Raw genomic sequence first — 24,633 nt, forward strand, 5'->3', positions numbered from 1 at the left:
CTTCTAGAGAACTCAGACTATCACAATGAAATAACTACTGAAAGCACTTAATAGCCCTAGGGCAAGAGGAACACAGGAAAGAAAGTGAGTTTATCAGAGTGCTGGTGATTCAAGGAGACCCTCTGCAGAGCAGGGAACAAGACTTACAAGGAGCACAAGTGACCAGCTGCTGGGCAGAACTCAAATGAGGAACTGCTAACCTCAGAGCTACAAGTCAGATCTCTTGAGGGTGCCGGTACTTCTCAGCAAGAATGAAGGTGGTTCTAAAGAGCCAACAAAACTGGAGTCCAAAACCAAACACAGCTGCCAGAGTGAATGGCCCCAGCCAAAATGACAGAGAGTAATTTTTAGCACACAAGAAAGTAAACTGCCTTTTCCCCTCACCCATCACCCTAGGTTACTTCTACTGCCCCCTTTAAGCACAGTTACCCTGAAGAGAATAGGCAAAACAGAAATGGGATCTGCAGCAGCAGATTTTGTACTTTACATCCTAAAGAACAAAAATGGGAGGAGGTTTAGAACTGCTAGACATCAGCTTAAAAATGTCTCTCTGGTGTGCCTTTGCCCAGAAAATAGACAACATCCGGGGGTGGGGGTGGGGAGTAAAGTTTTAATATTGCTTATTAACACTGAAGAGTAAGAAAGTAAATGCTAGAAATCCTTTGGTGTGATATTAATGCTTATGATCCTGGTATGAGGGGTCCTTGAATTTTTCTTTAAACAGACATGCCCTAATGTTTTTCTACTATTAAAAGAAGAACTAAGGATTTGTTTACCGAGGCAAGAGATTTAGCTTTCCTCTTCTTCTCTTTTTTTTTCCATACAAACTACAAGAAGGCAAAATAAAACGAAAGCAGTAAAAAGAATAAGCCACAATAATAACAGGTAACCCAACAATGCCTTTGCTTCGAGCGTTGCCACATATTCCTTAGGAGGTGGCCCGCTGTCCATACTGCCTCCAAGGCCTGCGTCCTTGCAGTAGGGAGGTGCCCATCCACGCTTGCAGTGGCAATGCTGTTTATTATTACAGACTCCATGCATGTGGCAGGTCTCATTAGAATGACAGTTTCGTGGCGGATAGGTCATATTGACACACTTCTTATGGAGGCAGATCTTTTCTGGACCACATATTGTGCCATCTTTCACTTGACCAACATCAGGTATGGACATCCCTAAATGAAAATCAGTGCCCCAGCAAGTGGTATCATTGAAGTGAAGCTGATGCACTGTAGAATGTTGGATCAGATTAGGAATCATTCCTACATTTTCACACTGCACTCTCCCACACAGAATATCAGGGCCCTCACATTTCACGTATACTAGGTTGGTGATACCACAGTGACCAAATCGATTTCCTTGGGTGTTGATTTCTTGGTAGCAACTCTGAGACGCACTCCTTGCATCTTTGCCAAAAATCTCCCTGCACTGTTTGTCATGGTTATTACATCTCCCTTCATAGCAGTAGGCATTGTCAGCACAGGGAATCCCGTCCTGCACATATACATCTTCTGGGCATTGATGAAATGTCCCATTGCACCATTCTGGAAGGTCACATTCACTGATCTGATGTCTGCACAAAGTCCCTGATGGCATTAACTTGCAGTCTTTGCAACAAATTCCAAACTGACAAGCAGCTCCAGGCTTCAGAGTGCAGTTCAACAGACAACAGGGATCATTTACACACTGGTTTGTGGTCCCACAATCACACTCCTCTCCTTCTTCAATCACTAGGTTCCCACAGTACTGTACCTTAAAGACATTCCCTGGATATGGAGGTGAGTGAATACATAATCCCTTAGTGAGAATATTGTTCCAATACTCGGCATAACTGCAATTGCTGAACCGAGCTGTCACTCTCTGGGAGTCATACATTATGCACCACGGAAGCCCACACTTACATTCTTTAGTATCATGAGTCATACCCATATTATGACCAAGTTCATGGGCCACAGTAAGTGCAAAAAGATACAGACGGTCTTCTCCAAAGACATCAACTCCACTATTAAAAAGACGATGGCATATTCCTCCAACGTAGGCAACTCCAAGCTTTATACCAAAATTTTTTTTAATGAAAAGATGGGCAGTATCATGGGGCAGTCGGTCATCAAGATTGGAAAACTTCCAAGCAGAAAAATCCTCCAAAATCTGTTCTATAGTATCAGTGGAAATCAGGTTTCTTTCACTCCAGATTTCAATCCCATTCAAAACTATTTCAACCTCCAAAGGGCTATATAAGATATCTATTATATTGACAGTATCAAATACTTCACGCTGTACTAATGACACATTACTTTTACAGTAAAGGTATTGAAAATGGTCCACAACTACTACCAGCTCAACAAACCGCAAGTGGGTCCACCAGCCCATGTAAGAATTTTGCATCAGAGTAGAATTATATGATGCCCTCAACTGCAAATGGCGTGCTATTTCCTCTTCTGTTAACCCACATCTCATAGGTGGGAACTGTGTATCACCACTGTCTATCTTATACACCAGGTGTTCAAATGTGGCAGAAAAACTAATTGGCTCAATTTCATAAGCAAGGTCATTAATCTGTAGCATTCCTCGAAAACCTCCAGAACAGGTACTGAGGGCAACCAGGGACTCAGAGATTCCTTCCACATAACCATGATAGTAGCAGTCATCAGGAACAAAAGGCTGATCCTGGAGGAGGGCGTGCTGGTCCGTGTAGGTGAACACCGGGAAGTGTTTGGAAAGCAAGAGCTTCTTGACCCTCATGTGGACAATGTGTCTCTGGCCCCCAAATTTCAGGCTGTAGGAGAGCCAGCCTGGAGATTTTGCACTTCTGCCCCTTCCAGTCACCTTCAAGGGGATCACCAATTCTGGGGAGAAGTGCTGGGAGGGCCTTGCCTGAGAGTGGCCAGAAATGAACAGAGACATTCCTACCCAGAGTAGCAGAAGAGTGACCGTGATGTGCACCAGGGCCTCACCCAGTGCCATTATGGAGCTGTCATCATGGAGCCATCTGTCCAGGGCGGAAGAGAGGGCAGGGTGTGGGGTTCTGCTGGTCTGGCTCCTCCCTGTGAGCTGCTTAGGGTGCAGGGCTGACATTTATGGATCTATGTCCTGGAAGAGATGGACCATCAAAGTTGTAGTGCTGCAAGTGAAAATACAAAAAAAAGAGCTAGGATGGCGTTGGTGGGGTAGAGAAAGTGGGACAGAGAAGAAAGTAAGGCAAAGGTGATTCTTCAATTGGAATGAGGCTAGAATTAATAAAATGCCTGAGACTGTCGTATACATGTACATGTACATGTACATGTACATATACATATATATGTGGACAAAGGGTTAGAGGAGCACAGGTCTCCAGAGGAGGAGATGAAGGAGGTTGGTTATGGATGGGTAATGGTTATATACTGTTTTCTAAACATGTAAACTGACATAAAATTTTCCATATTAAAAAAGACTGGTATCTGACTCCCACATTGCTTCTCCTCTCAAAAATTGACCAGTACCCTACCATCTTCAAAAAGCATGTAGACAACCTATCCAAAAAGCACTGTTTTACTAGTCTCTTTACTCTTTATTGTACCTCCCCTGTCCTGTGTGGGACATCTTATCGAGCTCCATTCTGCCTAAGGTTCGCACTCAAAGTAAGCCTCATTAAGGGACATATTAATTCTGGGATGCCTCTTTCAAACAAGCCAAATTTTTATTTTATAATTCATTCTTATCTGTAGAAAAACTCTGGACATCCAAAAAAGGCAGCCATAGGAAGGAGAAACAGGGAATGGGCTGCTATTTGAGGGCAAGGCAAATAGCCCAATTGCCCCAAATCACAGCGTGCAGGCAGCAGCCTTCTCTCTACCCAGCCCAGTTGCATCATCATGTTTTCAATCAAAAGAGACTCATTTTAGATGTGTAAATATAGATTCTAGTCTATATTTTTTCATGTCTGGCAAATTAGCTGAGTTCTCCAGAGAAGGGTGGATTGAGGAGCTCATACCTAAAGTCAGTTCATTAAAATGTTCAAAAGCCCACAGTTCAAATGGACTTACATCATTTCTGTTGAAAACATAAGTTTTAGTTCAAGTAAAAGTTAATTTTGCTTACTCACTGACTTTAAATTAAAAGTATCAATAATTTAGGGGTGCCTGGGTGGCTCAGTCGGTGAAGTGTCTGACTTCAGCTCAGGTCATGATCCCTGCATCAGGGTCTCTGCTCAGCAGGGAGTCTGCTTCTCCCTCTGCCTCTCCCCCTGGCTTGTGCTCTCTCTCCCACTCACTCTCTCTCAAATAAATATATAAAATCTTTTTTTAAGTATCAATTTGTTTAATATTTGAAAGCAAAAGTTAAAACAAATTTGGAGACGCATTTGAACACATACTGGTTCAGAACACGACACAAATAGGATCAGTAGTATAGAGTATGAGAAATATCTTCAGCATTATAATGTTGAGAACACTTGTATACATCTGGATACTTTTTTAGAACTAATAGATAGCTACTGGAAGCCAATAATATTAGATGAATCTTCTTAGGGGAAGTAGCTCTGCTTGAGGTGAAATCCTAATTACTGGATTTCCTCTCCATTTCTCTCTTCATGATATCCTTGGTATATGCTACAGATCTGGGACTATTAAAACGAGAATGTGTGGTTTGGAAGAGGACTATTAAAGCATTACAGAGAGGAAAATAACCTATATTATGTTTTCTCAGAAATATGATGTGGTAATAACAGAAAAGTTCATAGCTGAGAATTTTTGAGACATACTAGTCTGTCACCATTGCATGGCTCCAAAGAGAAGCCCTGAAGGAACACTGCATGACCATGAACTATGTGAACTGCTGTCTCTCCAAAGCCTTTCCTTTCTGCCAGCACTTCAAGCAGTGTGAGATTTTCCTCTGTATGAATCTTTAGTTCTTCTATTTCCAGCAGCTGTTTCAAATTTCTCAAATCTGTATCTTGCCAAGTCTCCTCTCATGCTCAATCACAACCTAATTTCACTGTTTTTCAAACTTAGGTCACAAACCACACAGGGTCATAAAATCAATTTAGTGAGCCACAACTAATTGAAACAATACTAAAATGTTACTACATATTAGAGAGCTTCACACAGATCACTGTCACCTGCTATTACCCATTACCATAGAAGCTCTAGTAGCATTCTACTGACATTTCTTATACTGATTATCAGCTATTTCCTGAACTACAAAACTAAAATTTATACTTTGTCTATGAAGCTAGAAATGGGAATCTGCACATTATATTTCCATTGTTATTTGGCTTCCTGAAATTTTATCAAAAAGGACACAGGAGAGAGAATAAAATGAAAAAAATAAAATAAATAAAATAAAAAAGAGGATAAGGGACTTGTGATTATCTATTTGCCTGCTGTTACTTTCTATGAATCCCCAACTCTGGTGTCTTGCTCTGATGGTGAGAGTTGGTTACCACATTCCCAGAACCAGCTCCATCAGCCCTTAACAAAAGTATGAGTACTTGATGAACAGTGTGCCGTACTCAGAAGTCTGAGTACCAGATGTTCAGAGCCATTTTCCAGTACCTTGGGCAACCCATACCAGCTAGCCAGCGTCCTTTATTCAGGTATTCTGGACACACCACAAAGAACCTCAATATAAGCCCCATGCGTGTAGCATGTGTCTCTCTGAAATGTGAGTCACAATTCTGGAGGACCTTCTTCCAAATTCCTAAGGAACCAGTACCAGTTCAGCATGACCTTGTAAGTACAGCTATTAGCTCTACAGAAACCCTTTGCTGATTTCCTGTAACCCACATGACCTAAACAATGCCCTGTTCTTCTACAGTCCAGATCTATATGAGGCCCATTATCAAAGTATCTAGTTATGATAACCCCAACCTCTTCCCTTTCCCCCCAATCTTAGGGGTAGAGCTTTTTCTTGCAACTCATACCTCTAAGTACCTTGGTGTACTCTTTTCATCTTTTTGGTCCTCTAAAAACCTTTTCAATAATTTCTTTATATTAATTACTCTTGGTGGGTTTTTCTTTTCTGGACTGGATCTTGACAGATACAGGACTTCGTACCAAGAGTACTGCCAAGAGAGACAGACAAAATAGGACTCAGATTGTACGGGCATGTCCATGGCTTTACACACTGTTGAACTCCTATCCAATAGGGAATGGGCATACAGTGGCATCACAATGAATTAAATTACCACTCAATGTTTATTATGATGAAGTGCACTACTGAAGCAAATGTGTGGAGGACCAAGTGTGATAATGACCATTAAGTACCTCAAGGACTGGTCTACTGGAGACAGTAAAGCTCAAGACTAAGCTCTCAGTTCAGAGGGCTGATAATGTTAGACCTAAAAGAATTTCTCATTTATTTTAGCCACAGAGTCAGTTTTACAAAAATATCAGACTTTAATTGTGGAGTTACAGAATCACAATGTAAGCTGAAAACATAGATTTGTCAAGACTCTAGTGGGAAAGTTAGTAGGACATTGACAGAGAAGGGAAAAAACCTTGACACTTGCAAAAAAGAATTTCAGGTAGATCTGAGTATCTGATTATCTCCATCCTCCCAAGTATCCCTGAGTCTCCTTTACCAGGGGGAGAAGCCAGACTTCTCCCGTCTGAAAAGCCTAGCCAGCTAGAGCTTGATACCCTGTAATTCTCTCTTCTGGGGAAGTTACCCTGCAAGGAGATACTTAGTCTCCTCAAGACATATTCCTACCTCCTCTGTTGGCTCTAGATACAAATCAGAATCTAATTCAACCTGCTCCAGAGGAACAAATTCAGCATCTGAACTAAGAGGAAGGAACCTCTACTCCAAAATAATGGTATCTTACTAACTAATGTTAGTAAAAAAAAAAAGGGGGGGGAGGGAACAAACGATATCAATAGCAGAAAAGATAGTTACAGAGATAAAGATAGTTACAGAGATAATATATAAAAACAAAATTGTTATATATTCATCTTATATCCTTTGAGCTTTCTAAACTAATTTATTTAGTAATTTTTTGTAAATTCTATCAGATTTCTACATAGCGATCTAGGAGTATTACCTATAAATAAAGGTAATTTTAGATCTCCCTTCTAATCTGGATGCCTTGTATTTCTCTTTTTTACCTGATTGCACTGGCCAAAATGTTTAACAGTATAGTGTTCAATAGAAGTAGTGGCAATAGACATTCTTTTCTTGTTCTTGATCTTGGGTGGGGGTAAAAGTGGTAGCTTTTAATGGTAAAAGATTTTTTCCATAGATTCCCTTATTATATTGAAAAGTTCCCTCTGTTGCCAGTTTTCTGAAAGTTATTAGGAATGGATATTGGATTTTGTCAGATGATTTTCTGATCTTTTGATTTGATCATATGATGATTCATTTTTGGTTTGTTAATATTAATAACTTACATTGAATTTCAAATACTGTATTCATAGAAAAAATTCATTTGATCTTGATATATTATACTTAAAGTCAATTGCTAAACTTTTGTTAGGATTTTGCCATCTATGTTCATGAGGGACATTGGTCTGAATTTTTGTTTTCTAGTGATGGTTTTATCTAATTGTCACATCAGGGTAATGCTAGCTATGAAGAACGACTTGGGACATACTCCTTCCTTTTCAATTTTCTTGGAGAGTTTGTAGAGAATTATCCTTTCTTCCTCATATTTTTGGTAGTATTCAGTAGTGAAATCAGTGTGGCCCTGGAGTTCTCTGTGGGAAAGTTTTAAATTTTAAAGTCAACTTCTTTAAAAGATACAGGGCTATTTAGGCTATTCATTTCTCTTTGCATAATCTTTGATAGTTTTTGTCTTTAAAGGAATGCATCCATTTCATCCTTAAGTTGTCTAATTTATAAACAAAGTTGTTCTTTGTTCTGGGTGACTTAGTTGGTTGAGCATCCGACTCTTGATTTTGGCTCAGGTCATGATCTCAGTGTCATGGGATCAAGCCCCCCATCACGCTCTGGTGGGGAGTCTCCTTGAGATTCTCTCTCTCCCTCTACCTCTGCCCCTTTCCTACCCTCTTTCTCTCTCAAATAATAAATAAATATTTTTAAAGCATAAAATTGTTTATAATTATCACTTATCTTTTCAATAGAATAGCACCATAGAATCTGTGGTATTTTCCTTCAGTCAATCTTCATATTGGTAAATTTTGTCTCTTTTGTTTTGTTTTCCCCAATCAGGATGATGAGAGGTAGATGAATACTATTGCTTTTCTCAAAAAGTCAGCGTTGGTTTTCTTCTCATTTTTTTTGTTTGTTATCTGTTTCATTGATTTAGATTCTGATCTTTATTATTTTTTGTCATCTATTTACTTTGGATTTGCCTTTTTTCTCTCATTTTTTGAGGTGGAAGTTGAGATAATCAATTTAAGATCTTTATTATTTTTCTTTTTTATTGAGATATAATTGACATATTGCATTAGTTGTAAGTGTACAATATAATGAATTGACATATACATATATTGTGAAATGACTGCTATAATAAGTTTAGTTAATATCCTTCACCACACATAGTTAAAAAATGTTTTTTCTTATGACGAGAACTTTTAAGATACACCCTTTTAGCAATTTTCAAATGTGCAACACACTATTGTTAACTACAGACACTATGCTATATATTACATCCCCAGGACTATTTTATCTTATAATTGGAAGTTTGTACCTCTTGATCCTCATCACCGATTTCAGCCACCCCCTCTCTTGCCTCTGGCAAAGGCTAATCCATTCTCTGTATCAGTGAATTTCTTTTAGATCCACATATAAGGGAGATCATACTGTATTTATCTTTCTGTCTGACTTGGCCTGGAATAAATCTTAGCTGATAATGGTGTATTAACCTTTTAATATATTGTTGAATTCAGTTTGCTAGTATTTTGTCGAGGACTTTTCCCCCTATGTGCATCAGAGATATTGGCCTGTAATTTTCTTTTCTTGTAGTGTCCTTGTTTGGTTTTGGTACCGGGTAATGCTGGTCTTGTATAATGGGTTTGGAAATGTTCCTTCCTCTTCTGTTTTTGGTACACCTTGAGAAGGATTGGTATTCTTCAGATGTTTGGTAGAATTCACCAGTTAAGACATCTGGTCCTGGACTTTTCTTTGTTGGGAGGTTTTTGATTACTGATTCAAACTTCTTACTAGCAATTGGTCTGTTCAGTTTTCTATTTCTTCATGATTCAGTCTTTGTCGTTGTATGTTTCTAGGAATTTATCCATTTCTTCTAGATTGTCTAGATTGTTGGCATATAATTGTTCATAGTAGTCTCATGATCATTTGCATTTCTGTGGTATTAATTGTAACATCTCTTTCTAGTTTTACTTATTTGAGTCATTTTTCTTCTCCATGAGTCGAGGTAAAAGTCTGTATGTTTTGTTTATGTTTTCAAAAACTCAGCTCTTCATTCCATTTATCATCTGTTGTCATTTTAGCTTGCATTTCACTTATTTCTGCTCTGATCTTTGTTATCTCCTTTCTTCTGCTAACTTTGGGCTTAGTTTGTTTGCTTTTTTTTTCTAGTTCCTTGAGGTGTAAAGTGTGGTTGTTTAAGATTTTTTGTTTCTTTTTTTTCTTTTTTTAAGTAGGTACAGGATTTGAATTCATGACCCTGAGATCAAGACCTGAGCTGAGATCAAGAGTTGTATGCTTAACTGACTGAGCTACCCCAGCACCCCAATATTTTTCTTGTTTCTTAATGCAGGCATTTATTGCTATGACTCTTCCTCTTAGAACTGCTTTTGTTTCATCCGATATGTTTTGGTATGTTTTATTTCCATTTTCTTTTTTTTAAGATTTTATTTATTTATTCATAGAGATGCAGAGAGAGAGAGAGGCAGAGACACAGGCAGAGGGAGAAGAAGCAGGCTCCATGCAGAGAGCCAGACATGGGACTCGATCCAGGGTCTCCAGGATCACACCACAGCGCTAAACCGCTGTGCCACCAGGGCTGCCCTTATTTCCATTTTCATTTGTTTCAAGATATTTTTTTAATTTCTCCTTTGATTTCTTTTTGACCATTAGTTGTTCAGTAGCTATTGTTTAATCTCCACATATTTGTGGGTTTTCCACTTTTCTTCCTGTAATTGATTTCTCCTTTCATACAGCTGTGATTGGAAAAGATGCTTGATATGATTTCAGTCTTCTTAAATTTATTAAGACTGGTTTTATGCCTACCGTATGATTTATCCTTAGAGAATGTTACATGTGCCTTTAAGAAGAATGTGTATTCTTTTGCTTTTGGAGGAATGTTCTGTTACTGTCTGTTAAACCTATCTGGTCTAATGAGTAGTTTCAGCCAGTGTTTCTTTATTGATTTTCTGTCTCAATTATCTATCCATTGATGGAAATGGGGTATTGAAGTCCCCTACTCTACTGTATTGCTCTCTGTTTCTCCCTTTATTTCTTAATATAGACATTTAGCACTATGAATTTTCTCCTAAATACTGCTTTAGTGGCATCTCACATATTGTGATTTATGTTTTTATTTTCATTCAAAATACTAATTTGGGCTTTATTGTTGTTTAAATTTTTAATAAACTGTTTTTTTCACAGCAAAATTGAGTGGAAAAGTACATTGTTCCTGTATACCCACTGCCTCTACACAAGCACGGCTTCACCCATCATTGGTATCCTGCACATGAATGGTACATTTTTTACAGTTGATGAACTTACATTGCTGTTGTTCTCATCCAAAGTCAATAGTTTACATTAGGATTCATTCTTGATGTCATAAATTCTTTGGATTTGGACATATGTATAATGACATATATTTACCATGTAGTATCATATAGATTAGTGTCTCTATTCTAATAATCCACTGTGCTCTAACTGTTCACTCTCCTCTCTGACCTTGGCAACCACTGATCTTTTCTACTGTATGAAGTTTTACCTTTTCTGTTGGTAAAGGTAATTGTTGCAGTTATACAATATACAGCTTTTTCAGATGGACTTTTTCACTCAGTAATATGCATTTAAGTTCCTCCATGTCTTTTCATGTCTCTCTCTATATTTTTTTTTAAGGCGCTGACTGATATTATGTTGTTTGGATATAACACAGTTTATTTATCCATTCACTTACTGTAGAATATCTTAGTTACCTCCATATTTTGACAGTCATGATTAAATTACTATAAACATCTGTGTATAGGTTTTTGTGTGGATATGTTTTCAACTTTTTGGGGAAATATCAAGGAGCATGATTCCTGGATTTTGAATGAAAATATTCAATTTTCATAAGAATATGTTCATTTTGTAAGAAATTGCCAAACTGTCTTCCAAAGTGATTATACCATTTTGCTTTCCCACTAGCAATAAATGGGAGTACTTTGTGCTCCACATCTTTGCCAGCATTTGGTGGTGTCAGTGTTTTGGATCTTGGCCATTCTAATAGAGGTACAGTGAGTGATATTTAGTTGTTTTAATTTGTGATTCCCTGATGACATATGATATTGAGCATCTTTTCATATGTTTATTTGTCATCTGTATATCTTCTTTGGTGAGATGTGTGTTTAAATATCTTGCCTATTTTTAAATTGCTTGTTTTTTTATATTTTAATTTTAACAGTTGTGTATTTTGAATAATATTAATTTATTAGATATGTATTTTGTAAATATTTTCTCCCAGTCTGTGGCTTTTCTTCTCATTTCCTTGACAAGCTCTTGCAGAGCAAAATATTTAAATTTTAATGAAGTTTAACTTATCAATTCTTTCTTTCATGAATTATGCCTTTGATGTTGTATCTAAAAAGTTTCAAGATCACCAAACTCAAGGTTATCTAGGTTTTCTTCTATGTTATCTTTTAGGAGTGTTACAGTTTTGCGTTTTATATTTAGGTCTATAATTCACTTAGAGTTAACTGTTATAAATATATATATATATATATGTATAGATAGATAGATAGATAGATAGATAGATAGATAGATAGATAGATTCATTGTTTTGCATGGGGATGTCTAGTTGCTCCAGCACCATTTCTTCAAAAGACTATCTTTTCTGCATTGATTGCCTTTGCACCTTTGCCAAATATTAGTTGACTCTATAGTTGACCCTTGGACAACACAGGTTTGAACTGCACAGCTCCACTTATATACAGATTTTTAAAAAACAAATGCAATATAGTACTGTAAGTGTATATTATCTTCCTTTTTATTTTCTTTTTTTTTTTTTTTGTTTATTTATTTATGATAGTCATAGAGAGAGAGAGAGAGAGGCAGAGACACAGGCGGAGGGAGAAGCAGGCTCCATGCACCGGGAGCCCGATGTGGGATTCGATCCCGGGTCTCCAGGATCGCGCCCTGGGCCAAAGGCAGGCGCCAAACCGCTGCGCCACCCAGGGATCCCTTCCTTTTTATTTTCTTAAAACACTTTCTTTTCTCTAGCTTACTTTACTCTGAGAATAAAGTGCATATTATGTATAACATACAAAGTATATGTTAATCAACTGTGTGTGTCATCAGTAAGGCTTCTGATCAACAGTAGACTATTTAGTAAAGGTTTGAGGGTGTCAAAAATTGCATATAGATGTTCAACTGGTTGGTCACTAACCACCATGTTATTCAAGGGTCAGCTGTATCTGTATGGCCCTTTTTCTGGACATTATATTCTGCTTGTTTGATCTACTTTTCTGTTATTTTACCAATACCACACTGTCTTGATTACTATGATTTTACATAAGTTCTTGAAGTCATGTAGTGTCAGTTTTCCAGTTTTATTCTCTTCTCCAACACTGTGCTGGGTATTCTGGGTCTTTTGCATGTCCATGTAAACTGTTGAATCACTTGTTGATATCCACAAAAAATTTTAGGGGATTTTATTGGGGTTGTGTTGAATCTACAGATCATTTGGAAAGAACTCACATCCTGACAATATTTCAGTCCTATTTATAAACATGGAATATCTCTGCATTTTTTTGGTTCTTTGATTTCATCAATTTCATACTTTTCCTCATGTAGATTATATATATATTTAGTTGATTTATACTTCAGCATTTCATCTTGGAGGGGGGCTAATGTAAATAGTATTGTGTGAAATCTCTACAAATTTGGGATTTCCAGTTACTTTGTTATTAATTCTAGTTAAATTCTATTGTTTTCTGAGAGTATGCATTATATCATTTCTATTCTTTCAAATTTGTTAAGATGAGTTTTATGACCATGAGATTTGGTTTATCTTGGTGAATGTTCATGTGAGCCTGAAAAGAATATGTGTTCTGTTGGTGTTGTTTGAAATGTTTTATGAATGGCAATTATATCCTGTGGATTGATGGTATTGTTAAAATTCAAATATGTCCTTACTTATTTTCTACCTGCTGAATCTGTCCATTACTGATAGAGGGATATTGATGTCTCCAACTGTAACAGTGGATTCATCTATTTCTCATTGCATTTTATCAGCTTTGCCTCTTATATTTTAATGCTCTGTTGTTAGATGCATACACACTAAGATTTATTATGTCTTCTTGGAGAATTGACTCCTTCATCATTAGGTGATGTCTCTCTTTATCCCTGATTATTTTCCCTGCCCTGAAGTCTTCTCTGTCTGAAATTAATACACTTTTTGATTGTTTCTTAGAGTTTCCATTTTTCTGCTTATATTACTTACCTTTTTTTAAAGATTTTATTTATTTATTTGACAGAGAGAGAGAGAGAGAGAACACAAGCAGGCAGAGTGGCAGGCAGAGGAGAGGGAGAAGCAGGCTCCCCACTGAGCAGGAAGCCCAATGCAGGGCTCGATCCCAGGACCCTGGGATCATGACCTGAACTGAAGGTAGATGTGTAACTGACTGAGCCATCCAGGCACACCGCTTATTTCTTCTTGTATATTATCCACTTTTTTTTTTTTGTTATACCCCTTAGCATATTAATCATGGTTATTTTATTTTATTTTATTTTATTTTATTTTATTTTATTTTATTTTATTTTAGTAGAAGATGATCTGAATTTATTCAAACCCCGAAGCTTGATTTAAAAAAAAATTTTAATTTAAATTCAACTTGGTTAACATATACTGTATTATAGTTTCAGAGATAGAATTTCGTGATTCATCAGTTGCTTATAACACCCAGGGGTCATTACATCAAGTGCTCTCCTTAATTCCATCACCCAGTTACCCCATCCCTCCATGTCCCCTCCAGCAACCCTCAGTTTGTTTCCTATAATTAAGGGTCTCTTATGGTTTGCCTCCTTTTCTGTCTTTATATCATTTTAATTTTCCTTCACTTTTCCTATGTTCATCTGTTTTATTTTCTTAATTTAATTTCTTAAATTCCACATAAGTGAAATCATATGGTATCTGTATTTCTGTGACTAACATATTTCTCATAGCATAATACCTTTTAGTTCTATTCACATCATTGCAAATGGCAAAATTTTGTTCTTTTTGATGGCTGAGTAATATTCCTCTGTGTGTGTGTGTGTGTGTGTGTGTGTGTGTGTGTGTGTGCGCTCTTTGTCCCTTCACCTGTCAATGGACATCTGGACTCTTTCCATGTTTTGGGTATTGTGGACTTGCTGCTATAAACATTGGGGTGTATATGCCCTGTTGAATCACTGTATCCTTTAGATAAATACCTAGTAGTGCAATTGCTGGATCATAGGGTAGCTCTATCTTTTAATTTTTGAGGAACCTCCACACTGTTTTCCAGAGTGGCTGGACCAGTTCACGTTCCCACCAACAGAGTAAGAGGGTTCCCCTTTCTCCAAATCCTCTTCTCCCATTCTGTAGGTTGTCTTTGGTTTTATTGACTGTTTCTTTTGCTGTGCAGAAGCTTATTATCTTGATGAAGTCCCAATAATTCATTTTTGCTTTTGTTTCCCTTGCCTTCATAGATGGATCTTGCAAGAAGTTGCTGTGGCCAAGTTCAAAAAGGGTGTTCCCTGTGTTCTCCTCTAGGATTTTGATGGATTCTTGTCTCACATTTAGATCTCTCATCCATTTTGAGTTTCTCTTTGTGTATGGTGTAAGAGAATGGTCTAGTTTCATTCTTCTGCATGTGGCTGTCCAATTTTCTCAGCACCATTTATTGAAGAGACTGTCCTTTTCCAGTGGATCCTCTTTCCTGCTTTGTCGATTATTAGTTGACCACAGAGTTGAGGGGCCATTTCTGGGTTCTCTGTTCCATTCCATTGATCTATGTGTCTGGTTTTGTGCCAGTACCACACTGTCTTGATGCTCACAGCTTTGTAGTATAACTTAAAATCTGGCATTCTGATACCCCCAGCTCTGGTTTTCTTTTTCAATATTCCCCTGGCTACTGGGGGGTCTTCTCTGATTCCACACAAATTATAGATGATTTGTTCCAGCTCTCTGAAGAAAGTCCATGGTATTTTGATAGGGATTGCATTAAATGTGTAAATTGCCCTGGGTAGCATTGACATATTCACAGTATTAATTCTTACAATCCATGAGCGTGGAATATTTTTCCATCTCTTTGTGGCTTCCTCAATGTCTTTCAGAAGTGTTCTGTATTTTTTAGCGTATAGATCCTTTACCTCTTTGGTTAGATTATTAGATTTATTCCTAGGTATTCCTAGGTATTATGCTTTTGAGTGCAATCGTAAATGGGATTGATTCCTTAATTTCTTTTGCTTCAGTCTCATTGTTAGTGTATAGAAATGCCACTGATTTCTGGGCATTGATTTTGTATCCTGCCACCCTCCCGAATTGCTGTATGAGTTCTAGCAATCTTGGGGTGGAGTCTTTTGGGTTTTCTATGTACAGTATCATGTCATCTGCGAAGAGGGAGAGTTTGACTTCTTCTTTGCCAATTTTAATGCCTTTAATGTCTTTTTGTTGCATGATTGCTGAGGCTAGGACTCCTAGTACTATGTTGAATAGCAGTGGTGAGAGTGGACATCCCTGTCGTGTCCCTGATCTTAGGGGAAAGGCTCCCAGTGTTTCCTCATTGAGAATGATATTTGCTGTGGGCTTTTCGTAGATGGCTTTTAAGATGCTGAGGAATATTCCCTCTATCCCTACACTCTGAAGAGTTTTGATCAGGAATGGATGCTGTATTTTGTCAAATGCTTTCTCTGCATCTAATGGGAGGATCATATGGTTCTTGGTTTTTCTCTTATTGATATGATCAATCACATTGATTGCTTTACGAGTGTTGAACCAGCCTTGCATCCCGGGGATAAATCCCACTTGGTCATGGTGAATAATCTTTTTAATGTAGTGTTGGATCCTATTGGCTAGTATCTTGTTGAGAATTTTTGCATCTGTGTTCATCAGGGATATTGGTCTATAATTCTCCTTTTTGGTGGGGGTCTTTATCTGGTTTTGGAATTAAGGTGATGCTGGCCTCATAGAACGAGTTTGGAAGTATTCCATCCTTTTCTATCTTTTGGAACAGCTTTAGTAGAATGGGTATTGTTTCTTCTTTAAATGTTTGATAGAATTCCCCTGGGAACCCATCTGGCCCTGGACTTTTGTGTCTTGGAAGGTTTTTGATGACTGCTTCAATTTCCTCCCTGGTTATTGGGCTGTTCAGGCTTTCTATTTCTTCCTGTTCCAGTTTTGGTAGTTTGTGGTTCTCCAGATATGCGTCCATTTCTTCTAGATTGCCTAATTTATTGGCGTATAACTGCTCATAATGTGTTTTTAAAATCGTTTGTATTTCCTTGGTATTGGTTGTGATCTCTCCTTTTTCATTTGTGATTAATTTGAGTATTTTCTCTTTTGTTTTTAATAAGGCTGGCTAATGATTTGTCTATCTTATTAATTCTTTCAAAGAACCAACTCCTAGTTTTGTTGATCTGTCCTACAGTTCCTCTGGTCTCTATTTCATTGAGTTCCGCTTGAATCTTTATTAACTTCTTCTGCTTGGTGTAGGTTTTATTTGCTGTTCTTTCTCCAGTTCCTTTAGGTGCAAGGTTAGCTTGTGTATTTGAATTTTTTTCAATTTTTTGAGGGATGCTTGTATTGCAATGTATTTTCCCCTCAGGACTGCTTTTGCTGTATCCCACAGATTTTGAATGGTTGTATCTTTATTCTCATTAGTTTCCATGAATCTTTTTGATTCTTCCCTAATTTCCTGGTTGACCCTTTCATCTTTTAGCAGGATGGTCTTTAACCTCCACATGTTTGAATTTCTTCCAAATTTCTTCTTGTGACTGGGTTCCAGGTTCAAAGCATTATGGTCTGAAAATATGCAGGGGACATCCCAATCTTTTGGTATCAGTTAAGATGTGATTTGTGACCCAGTATGTGGTCTATTCTGGAGAAAGTTCCATGTGCACTAGAGAAGAATGTGTATTCAGTTGAGTTTGGATGTAAAGTTCTGTAAGTATCTGTGAAATCCATCTGGTCCAGTGTATCATTTAAAGCTCTTGTTTCTTTGGAGTTTTTGTGCTTAGAAGATCTGTCATTTGCAGAAAGCGCCATGTTGAAGCCTCCCAGTATTAGTGTATTATTATCTGAGTATGTCTTTACTTTGGTTATTGATTGATATCCTTGGCCACTCCCACATTAGAGGCATTAATATTCATGATTGTTAGGTCCTCTTGTTTGGATAGATCCTTTAAGTATGATATAGTGTCCCTCTTCATCTCTTACTACAGTCTTTGGGATAAACTTTCATTTATCTGATATGAGGATTGCTACCCCTGCTTTCTTTTGAGGACCATTTGAATGGTAAATTGTTCTCCAGCCTCTTATTTTTAGGCTATAAGTGTCCTTAAGTCTAAAATGAATCTCTTGTAGACAGCAAATAGATGGGTCTTGCTGTTTTATCCAGTCTGAAAACCCATGTCTTTTGATGGGATCATTAAGCCCATTCACGTTCAGAGTTACTATTGAAATATATTAATTTAGTGTCATCATAATACCTATTCAGTCCCTGTTTTTGTGGATTATTTCTTTGGGTGTCCTCTTTCTTTTACAGAGTCCCCCTTAACATTTCTTGCAGAGCTGGTTTGGAGGTCACATATTCTTTTAGCTTATGCCTATCTTGGAAGCTCTTTATCTCTCCCTCCATTCTGAATGAGAGCCTTGCTGGATAAAGTATTCTTGGCTGCATGTTCTTCTCATTTAGGACCCTGAATATATCCTGCCAGCCCCTTCTGGCCTGCCAGGTCTCTGTGAAGAATTCTGCTGTTAATCTAATATTTCTCCACATATAAGTTAGGGATCTCTTGTCTCTTGCTGCTTTAAGGATTTTCTCTTATCTTTGGAATTTTCAAGTTTCACTATTAAATGTCGAGGTGTTGAACGGTTTTTATTGATTTTAGGGGGGTGACCTCTCCATCTCCTGGATCTGAATGCCTATTTCCCTCCCCAAATTAGGGAAGTTCTCAGCTATGATTTTCCAAATACACTTTCTGGTCCTCTGTCCCTTTTGGCGCCCTCTTGAACCCCAATTAAACATAGACTTTTCTTTCTGAGGCTGTCATTTATTTCCCTTAACCTTTCCTCATGGTCTTTTACTCGTTTTTCTCTTTTTTTCCTCAGTTTCCTTCCTTGCCATCAACCAGTTTTCTATGTCACTCACTCGTTCTTCCATTAACCCTGGTAGTTAGGACCTCCAGTTTGGATTGCATCTCATTTAATTGATTTTTAATTTTGGCCTGATTAGATCTAAATTCTGTAGTCATGAAGTCTCTTGAATCCTTTATGCTTTTTTCCAGAGCCACCAGTAGCTTTATAATCATGCTTCTGAACTGGCTTTCTGACATTGAATTGTAATCCAAATTCTGTAACTCTGTGGGAGAGAGAACTGTTTCTGATTCTTTCTTTTGTGGTGAGTTCTTCTTTCTAGTCATTTTGCTCAGTGCAGAGTGGCTAAAAACGAGTTGTACTGGAAAAAGGAAGGAAAAAAAAGAAAGAAAAAACAAATAAAAACAAACAAACAAAAAACAAGACGGGTATCCTCTGGTTCTATATACTGTAAATCCCTCTACTTCCCCTAGAGCTTTCCAGCACTGCTTGGTCAAGAACTTGCTCTTCCCTTGTCCTTCCAGCTGGTCTTCTGGGGGAGGGGCCTGCTGTGCTGACTCTCAGGTGTGTGCACCTGGGGGAGCTGCCTAGCCCCCTGCCAGGTACACAGCTCAGTGGAAGCTGTTGACCCGTGAGGCCCCTGTTCCCTGGCAGCCCCACTCCGTCCCTGGCACAAGGTGGCACCAGGAGGAACAACCCCACTGTCGGCGGCCAGCTCTCCAGCCCTGGAGTCAGCTCCCGCAGTAACTCCAGCAGCTCCCAGTCTGCAGGGGCCTGGATGCTCAGGTGTGGGGGGGCGCTGACCTGCACCGCTCGGGGCGCCCAGCAGCAGGTGTGTCCTCGCTGTCCTGTGCCCTCCCCGCCTCCGCCTGTGGGGGGGAACACAGGATCCTGGCTGTGTCCCCGTGCCCTGGGCTCTGGGGCCTGCGCCGTTGAAATCCAGCTCCAGCCCTGTAGGGAGCTCGGCCAGCAGGGTGTGGGCGCTCCCCGGGCACCCCTCCTCTGTTAGTGACCCCGGTAGCCTCGGGGCTCCACTGCCCCTCCTGGGATCCTGCCCGAGTTCCCTGCGAGCACCTTTCCCTCCGGGAAGGATCCGGTGCAGATTTTTAAAGCTCCTGCTTCTCCGGGGATGGGCTTTCCTGTCCTGGAGGCTCTCGCCGCCCCCCCTTAGCCCAGCTCCTGGCGGGGCCCCTCCCCCAGTTGATTCTTTTTTTATTTATTTCTTTTTTCTCCCCGTCTTCCTACCTTGTTAGAAACGCAACTCTCTGTAGCGTTCCAGCTGTTCTTTTTAAAAATCTCAGGCCGAATTCGTAGGTTTTCAGTATGAGTTGAAAGTGATTTAGGTAAGTTGGTGGGGACAGGTGACTTGGGGACCCTACTCTTCTGCCATCTTGCTCCACCCCCCCCAACAAAATGTTTTATTTTTATAAATAATTAGCAATAATCCTGACAAATGTTGTGAAAGATCTAACTGAAAACTACAAAATATCACTGAGAGAAATTAACAATAACCTAAACATGTGGAGAAACCTTATTCACTAATCTGAATAATTAACATCATTAAGATAACCATTTTATCCAAAATTACCAAAATCCAGTATTTTTCTTACAGAACTTGACATACTTATTCTAAAATTTACATAGAAATGCAAAGGATCTTTAAAAAGGAAAGGAACTTTAAAAAGGAAAAAGATAACCATTTTATCCAAAATTACCAAAATCCAGTATTTTTCTTACAGAACTTGACATACTTATTCTAAAATTTACATAGAAATGCAAAGGATCTTTAAAAAGGAAAGGAACTTTAAAAAGGAAAAAAACTAGAGGACTACCAGTCTGATTTCAAAACTTATTATAAAGGAACAACACTCAAGATAGTGGGGTATTTGTGTAATAATAGAGAAAAAGATCAAAAGAATAGGAGAGAAAGAACAGAAATAGACCCCCACAAATATGGACCCCCACAAATATGGATTTTTGACAAAAGTGCAAAGGCAAATAAATCCCTGAAGAAAGGACAGTCTTTTTAACAAATGGTGCTGGAACAACTGAATGGAAAACAAAAGAAGAACTTCATTCAATACCTTGTACCACATTAAAAAAGTAATCCAAAATGGATCATAGATTATCATGTAAAGCCAAAAACTGTAAAGCTTCTAGAAGAAAGGTTACAAGAAATCTTTTAAATATAAAGGTTAAGCAAAGATTTATTAGATATGATGGAGGATATACAATATCCATAAAAAGAACAAAATAAGTTGACCTTTATCAAAATTACAAAATTATCTTCACAAAACTTTGAGAATGAAGAGTCAAGACACAGATTGGAATAAAATATTTGCAAAGTATATATGTGCTAAAAGGCTACTCAGAATATTATAACAACCACAACACTCAATAAGAACCGCTGAAGAAATGGACAGAAGATCTGAAAATACACTTAAGAAGATACAAAGATGATAATAAGCACAGCAAAAGACACTCAATATCACTAGTCGTAAGAAAAATGCAAATTAAAGCCATATTATGATATTATTATATATTTATTGAGTGGTTAAAATAAAAAATATTGGCTATACCAACTTATGGCAAGGATAGAGGGACTAGAAATCTTAAACACTACTGACAGAAAAGTAAAAGTAACATGGTACAACCACTTTGAAAAAACAGCTCTGCAGATTCTTAAAATATTAAACATACACCTGTTATATGATCCAGTCATTCTATTCATTAAGTTTTTATTACGAGAAAGAAAGCTCAGGCGTACACAAAGATTTCTGCATGAAGGTTCACAGTAGCTTCCAAACTGGGAACAAACCAGATGTTCATCAACAGGAGAGTGAATAAGCAAATTGTGGTATATACATACAATGGAATACTACACGGCAATAAAAAGGAGTGAACTATTAATATTCACAAATACATAGATAATTCCCAAAATCATTAGGCTGAATCAAAAGCCAAGAAAAGAGTATATATTGCCTAACTCCATTAATATAAAACTCCAGAAAATACTAACGTGTATTGGTCAAAGCAGATCAATAGTATCCTGAAAGAAAGGATTACTGAGGGACAGGAGGAAACTTCTAGGGGTGGCACATATGTTCACTATTTTGATCATGGTGAGGATTTCACAACCATATACACATATGTCAACACTTAGCAAAACACACAAGTTAAATATGTGCAGTCTGTTGGTAGGTCAAATAAACAGCAATAAAACTTATTAAAATAAAATTTTAAAGTAATTAGGTTAAAAAAAGTATACCGTATTAGAGAATTTACTCTCTCTCTCTCTCTCTCTCTCTCTCTCTCTCTCAAACACACACACACACACACACACACAATTTAATATTTACCCTAGGAATTTAACAAAAAGCAACAACACCCTCTTAGTCTTTCTAGAGGGAATCCAGTTGGCACTTGAGCCCCACCCAAGTGGTGATTCCTCAGAAGGCCACCACCCAGCCTGCAGCACTGGCCGAGCCTTCCACCTATCTCTTGGGGGATCACCTACAGCCTATGCTTGGAAGCCCACACCCTTGTCCTTTGTCTATAGCCTAAGAAGCTCTTGGTTTCCAGGACCTACCAGTGGTCTTCCACACGGAGATGCGTGCCCTCTACACGGATCAGTCCTTCATCCAGGATGACTGCTACCATCGTGGTTATGTTGAAGAGCCTGCTGGAGGTCCCTGATCATCCTCAGGACCTGTTTAGGGACCTTTTGAGGGATGCTACAGATAAATGGCCACAAGGCACTCTACCACGTTTGAATAATTGTATATGACAGGTAGCAATGAGACTCAATTTGCAGCCGTGAAATGCAGCTTAATGAAAAGAGGAGATAACATCATAAGCTGATGTCAAGGCAGAGAATTCACAACTGCCCCAAAGTTCCCATGGCTGGGGGACCCATTGGTCCTTCATGGAGTCAGCTATAGTGGTGGACAACTCTAGTTACAACTAGTTGAACAGAAATGTTTCAAGGGTGACAAAAGATATATTAAATGTGATCAATTTAGTAGTTTCCATCTGTCCACATGTAGGCCAGCCTTCGTGTTTCTTTAATTCACTTTGAGATCTGGAACCAGTCAAATTTATCAATGTTGAACAAGTCAACTTCTTGACAGTTTCAGTAACTGGTAAAGTGTTCATCTTGATCCTCGTTTGCCACATGATTCTGGGCATCTGTTTGTGGGCTAGGATTTTTCTAATATATTTGGATTGGCTTGGATCTCAGGAATATGCTACCCTCATTTGGGGGCAGCAGTTTGCAAATTCCTCAAAGAGAATTTCTTCCATTTTACAGTAGTCATTGCTCACCAACTGGACCATAATCTTGGTATGTCTCACATAAAGGAATTCTGTTTATGCAGGAAAAACTCTGCACCATGGATGCTTATAGTACAAATACCAGAGCTTTTAGCAACTACAGCTATGGAAGTTATTTTAACCTCATTAACCACAGGGGAGTCTATGTGATAAATACACCTGCTTCTGGAAATGTTATCCCATTGGAACAATGAGGTAACAAGGTAGTGAAAGGTGAGGAAGGGTATAATGGCCAGTCAGAATGTCACTGCAGAAAGGATCCTTGCTGTACCTCTAATTATAAACTGAAACCTTAAGTGGTATGTGCTTTTGGACCTTGACGTATAAAATGTAAGTTTGCTTCTTCCAGAAAGCTCTGTAGAACATCTATCAGTGAGTGTGGCCTTCTCAAGTGGTGCAATGGGAAATTCAAGATGCTGCCCTGAGGATGCCTTGTGGTAACAGTGCCTACTGTTAACACAAAATGGGCAACAGTCACAATAAACAATGTCAATATATTTTGGCCAAACAGCAAGGAATGCCTCCCTGAGCTGCTGTAAGACAATTAACATGCAAGATCATTTTGGCCACTGTGGTATGGTTTAACACAAAAAACACACCACCCTTCAAATATTTTGTGTGGGAGAGTGCAGTGTGAGAATATAGAAACAATTCCCAAACTTAAACACAATGAAACGCCAGGGCACCTGCACCCCAATGTTTATAGCAGCAATGTCCACAATAGCCAAACTGGAAGGAGCCTCGGTGTCCATCAACAGATGAGTGGATAAAGAAGATGTGGTCTATGTATACAATGGAATATTACTCAGCCATTAGAAATGACAAATACCCACCATTTGCTTCAACGTGGCTGGAACTGGAGGGTATTATGCTGAGTGAAGTAAGTCAATCGGAGAAGGACAAACATTATATGGTCTCATTCATTTGGCGAATATAAAAAATAGTGAAAGGGAATAAAGGGGAAAGGAGAAAAAATGAGTAGGAATTATCAGAAAGGAAGACAGAACATGAAAGACTCCTAACTCTGGGAAACGAACTAGGGGTGGTGGAAGGGGAGGTAGGCGGGGGGTGGGGGTGACTGGGTGACGGGCACTGAGGTGGGCACTTGATGGGATGAGCACTGGGTGTTATTCTATATGCTGGCAAATTGAACACCAATAAAAAATAAATTTATATAAAAAAAACAGAATGCCATAATTCAGGTATCAGTTCATGGTACCAAGTGTTGAGGAACCAACTACAACTTTGGGAGGGATATAGCTGATACTAGACAAGTAAAAGATGGCATCTTTTATAGTCTAGGCAAGGGATATGTTTAAGAAGGAGCTGTGTCAATTATTGGGTCCTAAACTATAACTGCAAATTAGAAAAATGTTCTAAGAGAGAAGTATGTAAAAATGAAGAACTATCATAACACTTATAGGTGGCATGAATTTACAAGCTACAGATGAAGCTCAGACAGTGGCCCACCTCCAAGAGGCAGATCCCTCCTCTGCTCTTAACAATTCTTGACACATTAATTCTACTCAAACTCTTTTTTCTTATAACTTATGCTTTTATCAGAACACTGTTTTTAATGGAGTCCCTACTCAAGAAAATATTCTTAGAACTTGAAATAGGATTAGAGAATATTCACTGGTTCAAAGAAAAACATCTTGGGACACTTGGGTGGCTCAGTGGTTGACCATCTGCCTCTAGCTCAGGTTGCAATCCTGGGGTCCTGGGTTCAAGTCCCACATTGGGCTCCTCACAGGGAGCTTGCTTCTCCCTCTGCCTATGTCTCTGCCTCTCTCTGTGTCTCTCATGAATAAATAAATAAAATCTTAAACAAAACAAAGAAAAACGTATTTGAAAGGGAAGCCAACTGAATGGTCACTGTCCAATCATCATCCAATGACGCACAGTTCTCTAAT

General features: G+C 38.5%; 1 protein-coding gene across 1 annotated transcript; it reads right to left on the reverse strand.

Moving 5' to 3' along the window:
• Positions 1-789: 789 nt before the first annotated feature.
• ADAM20 (ADAM metallopeptidase domain 20) lies at positions 790-2,961 on the reverse strand. Its single transcript, XM_026008356.2, has one exon. The coding sequence runs from the start codon at positions 2,959-2,961 to the stop codon at positions 790-792; it is 2,172 nt and encodes a 723-aa protein (XP_025864141.2).
• Positions 2,962-24,633: the final 21,672 nt, after the last annotated feature.

Source organism: Vulpes vulpes, chromosome 6 (genome assembly GCF_048418805.1).
Source record: "Vulpes vulpes isolate BD-2025 chromosome 6, VulVul3, whole genome shotgun sequence".
Classification (NCBI taxonomy): Eukaryota; Metazoa; Chordata; class Mammalia; order Carnivora; family Canidae; genus Vulpes; species Vulpes vulpes.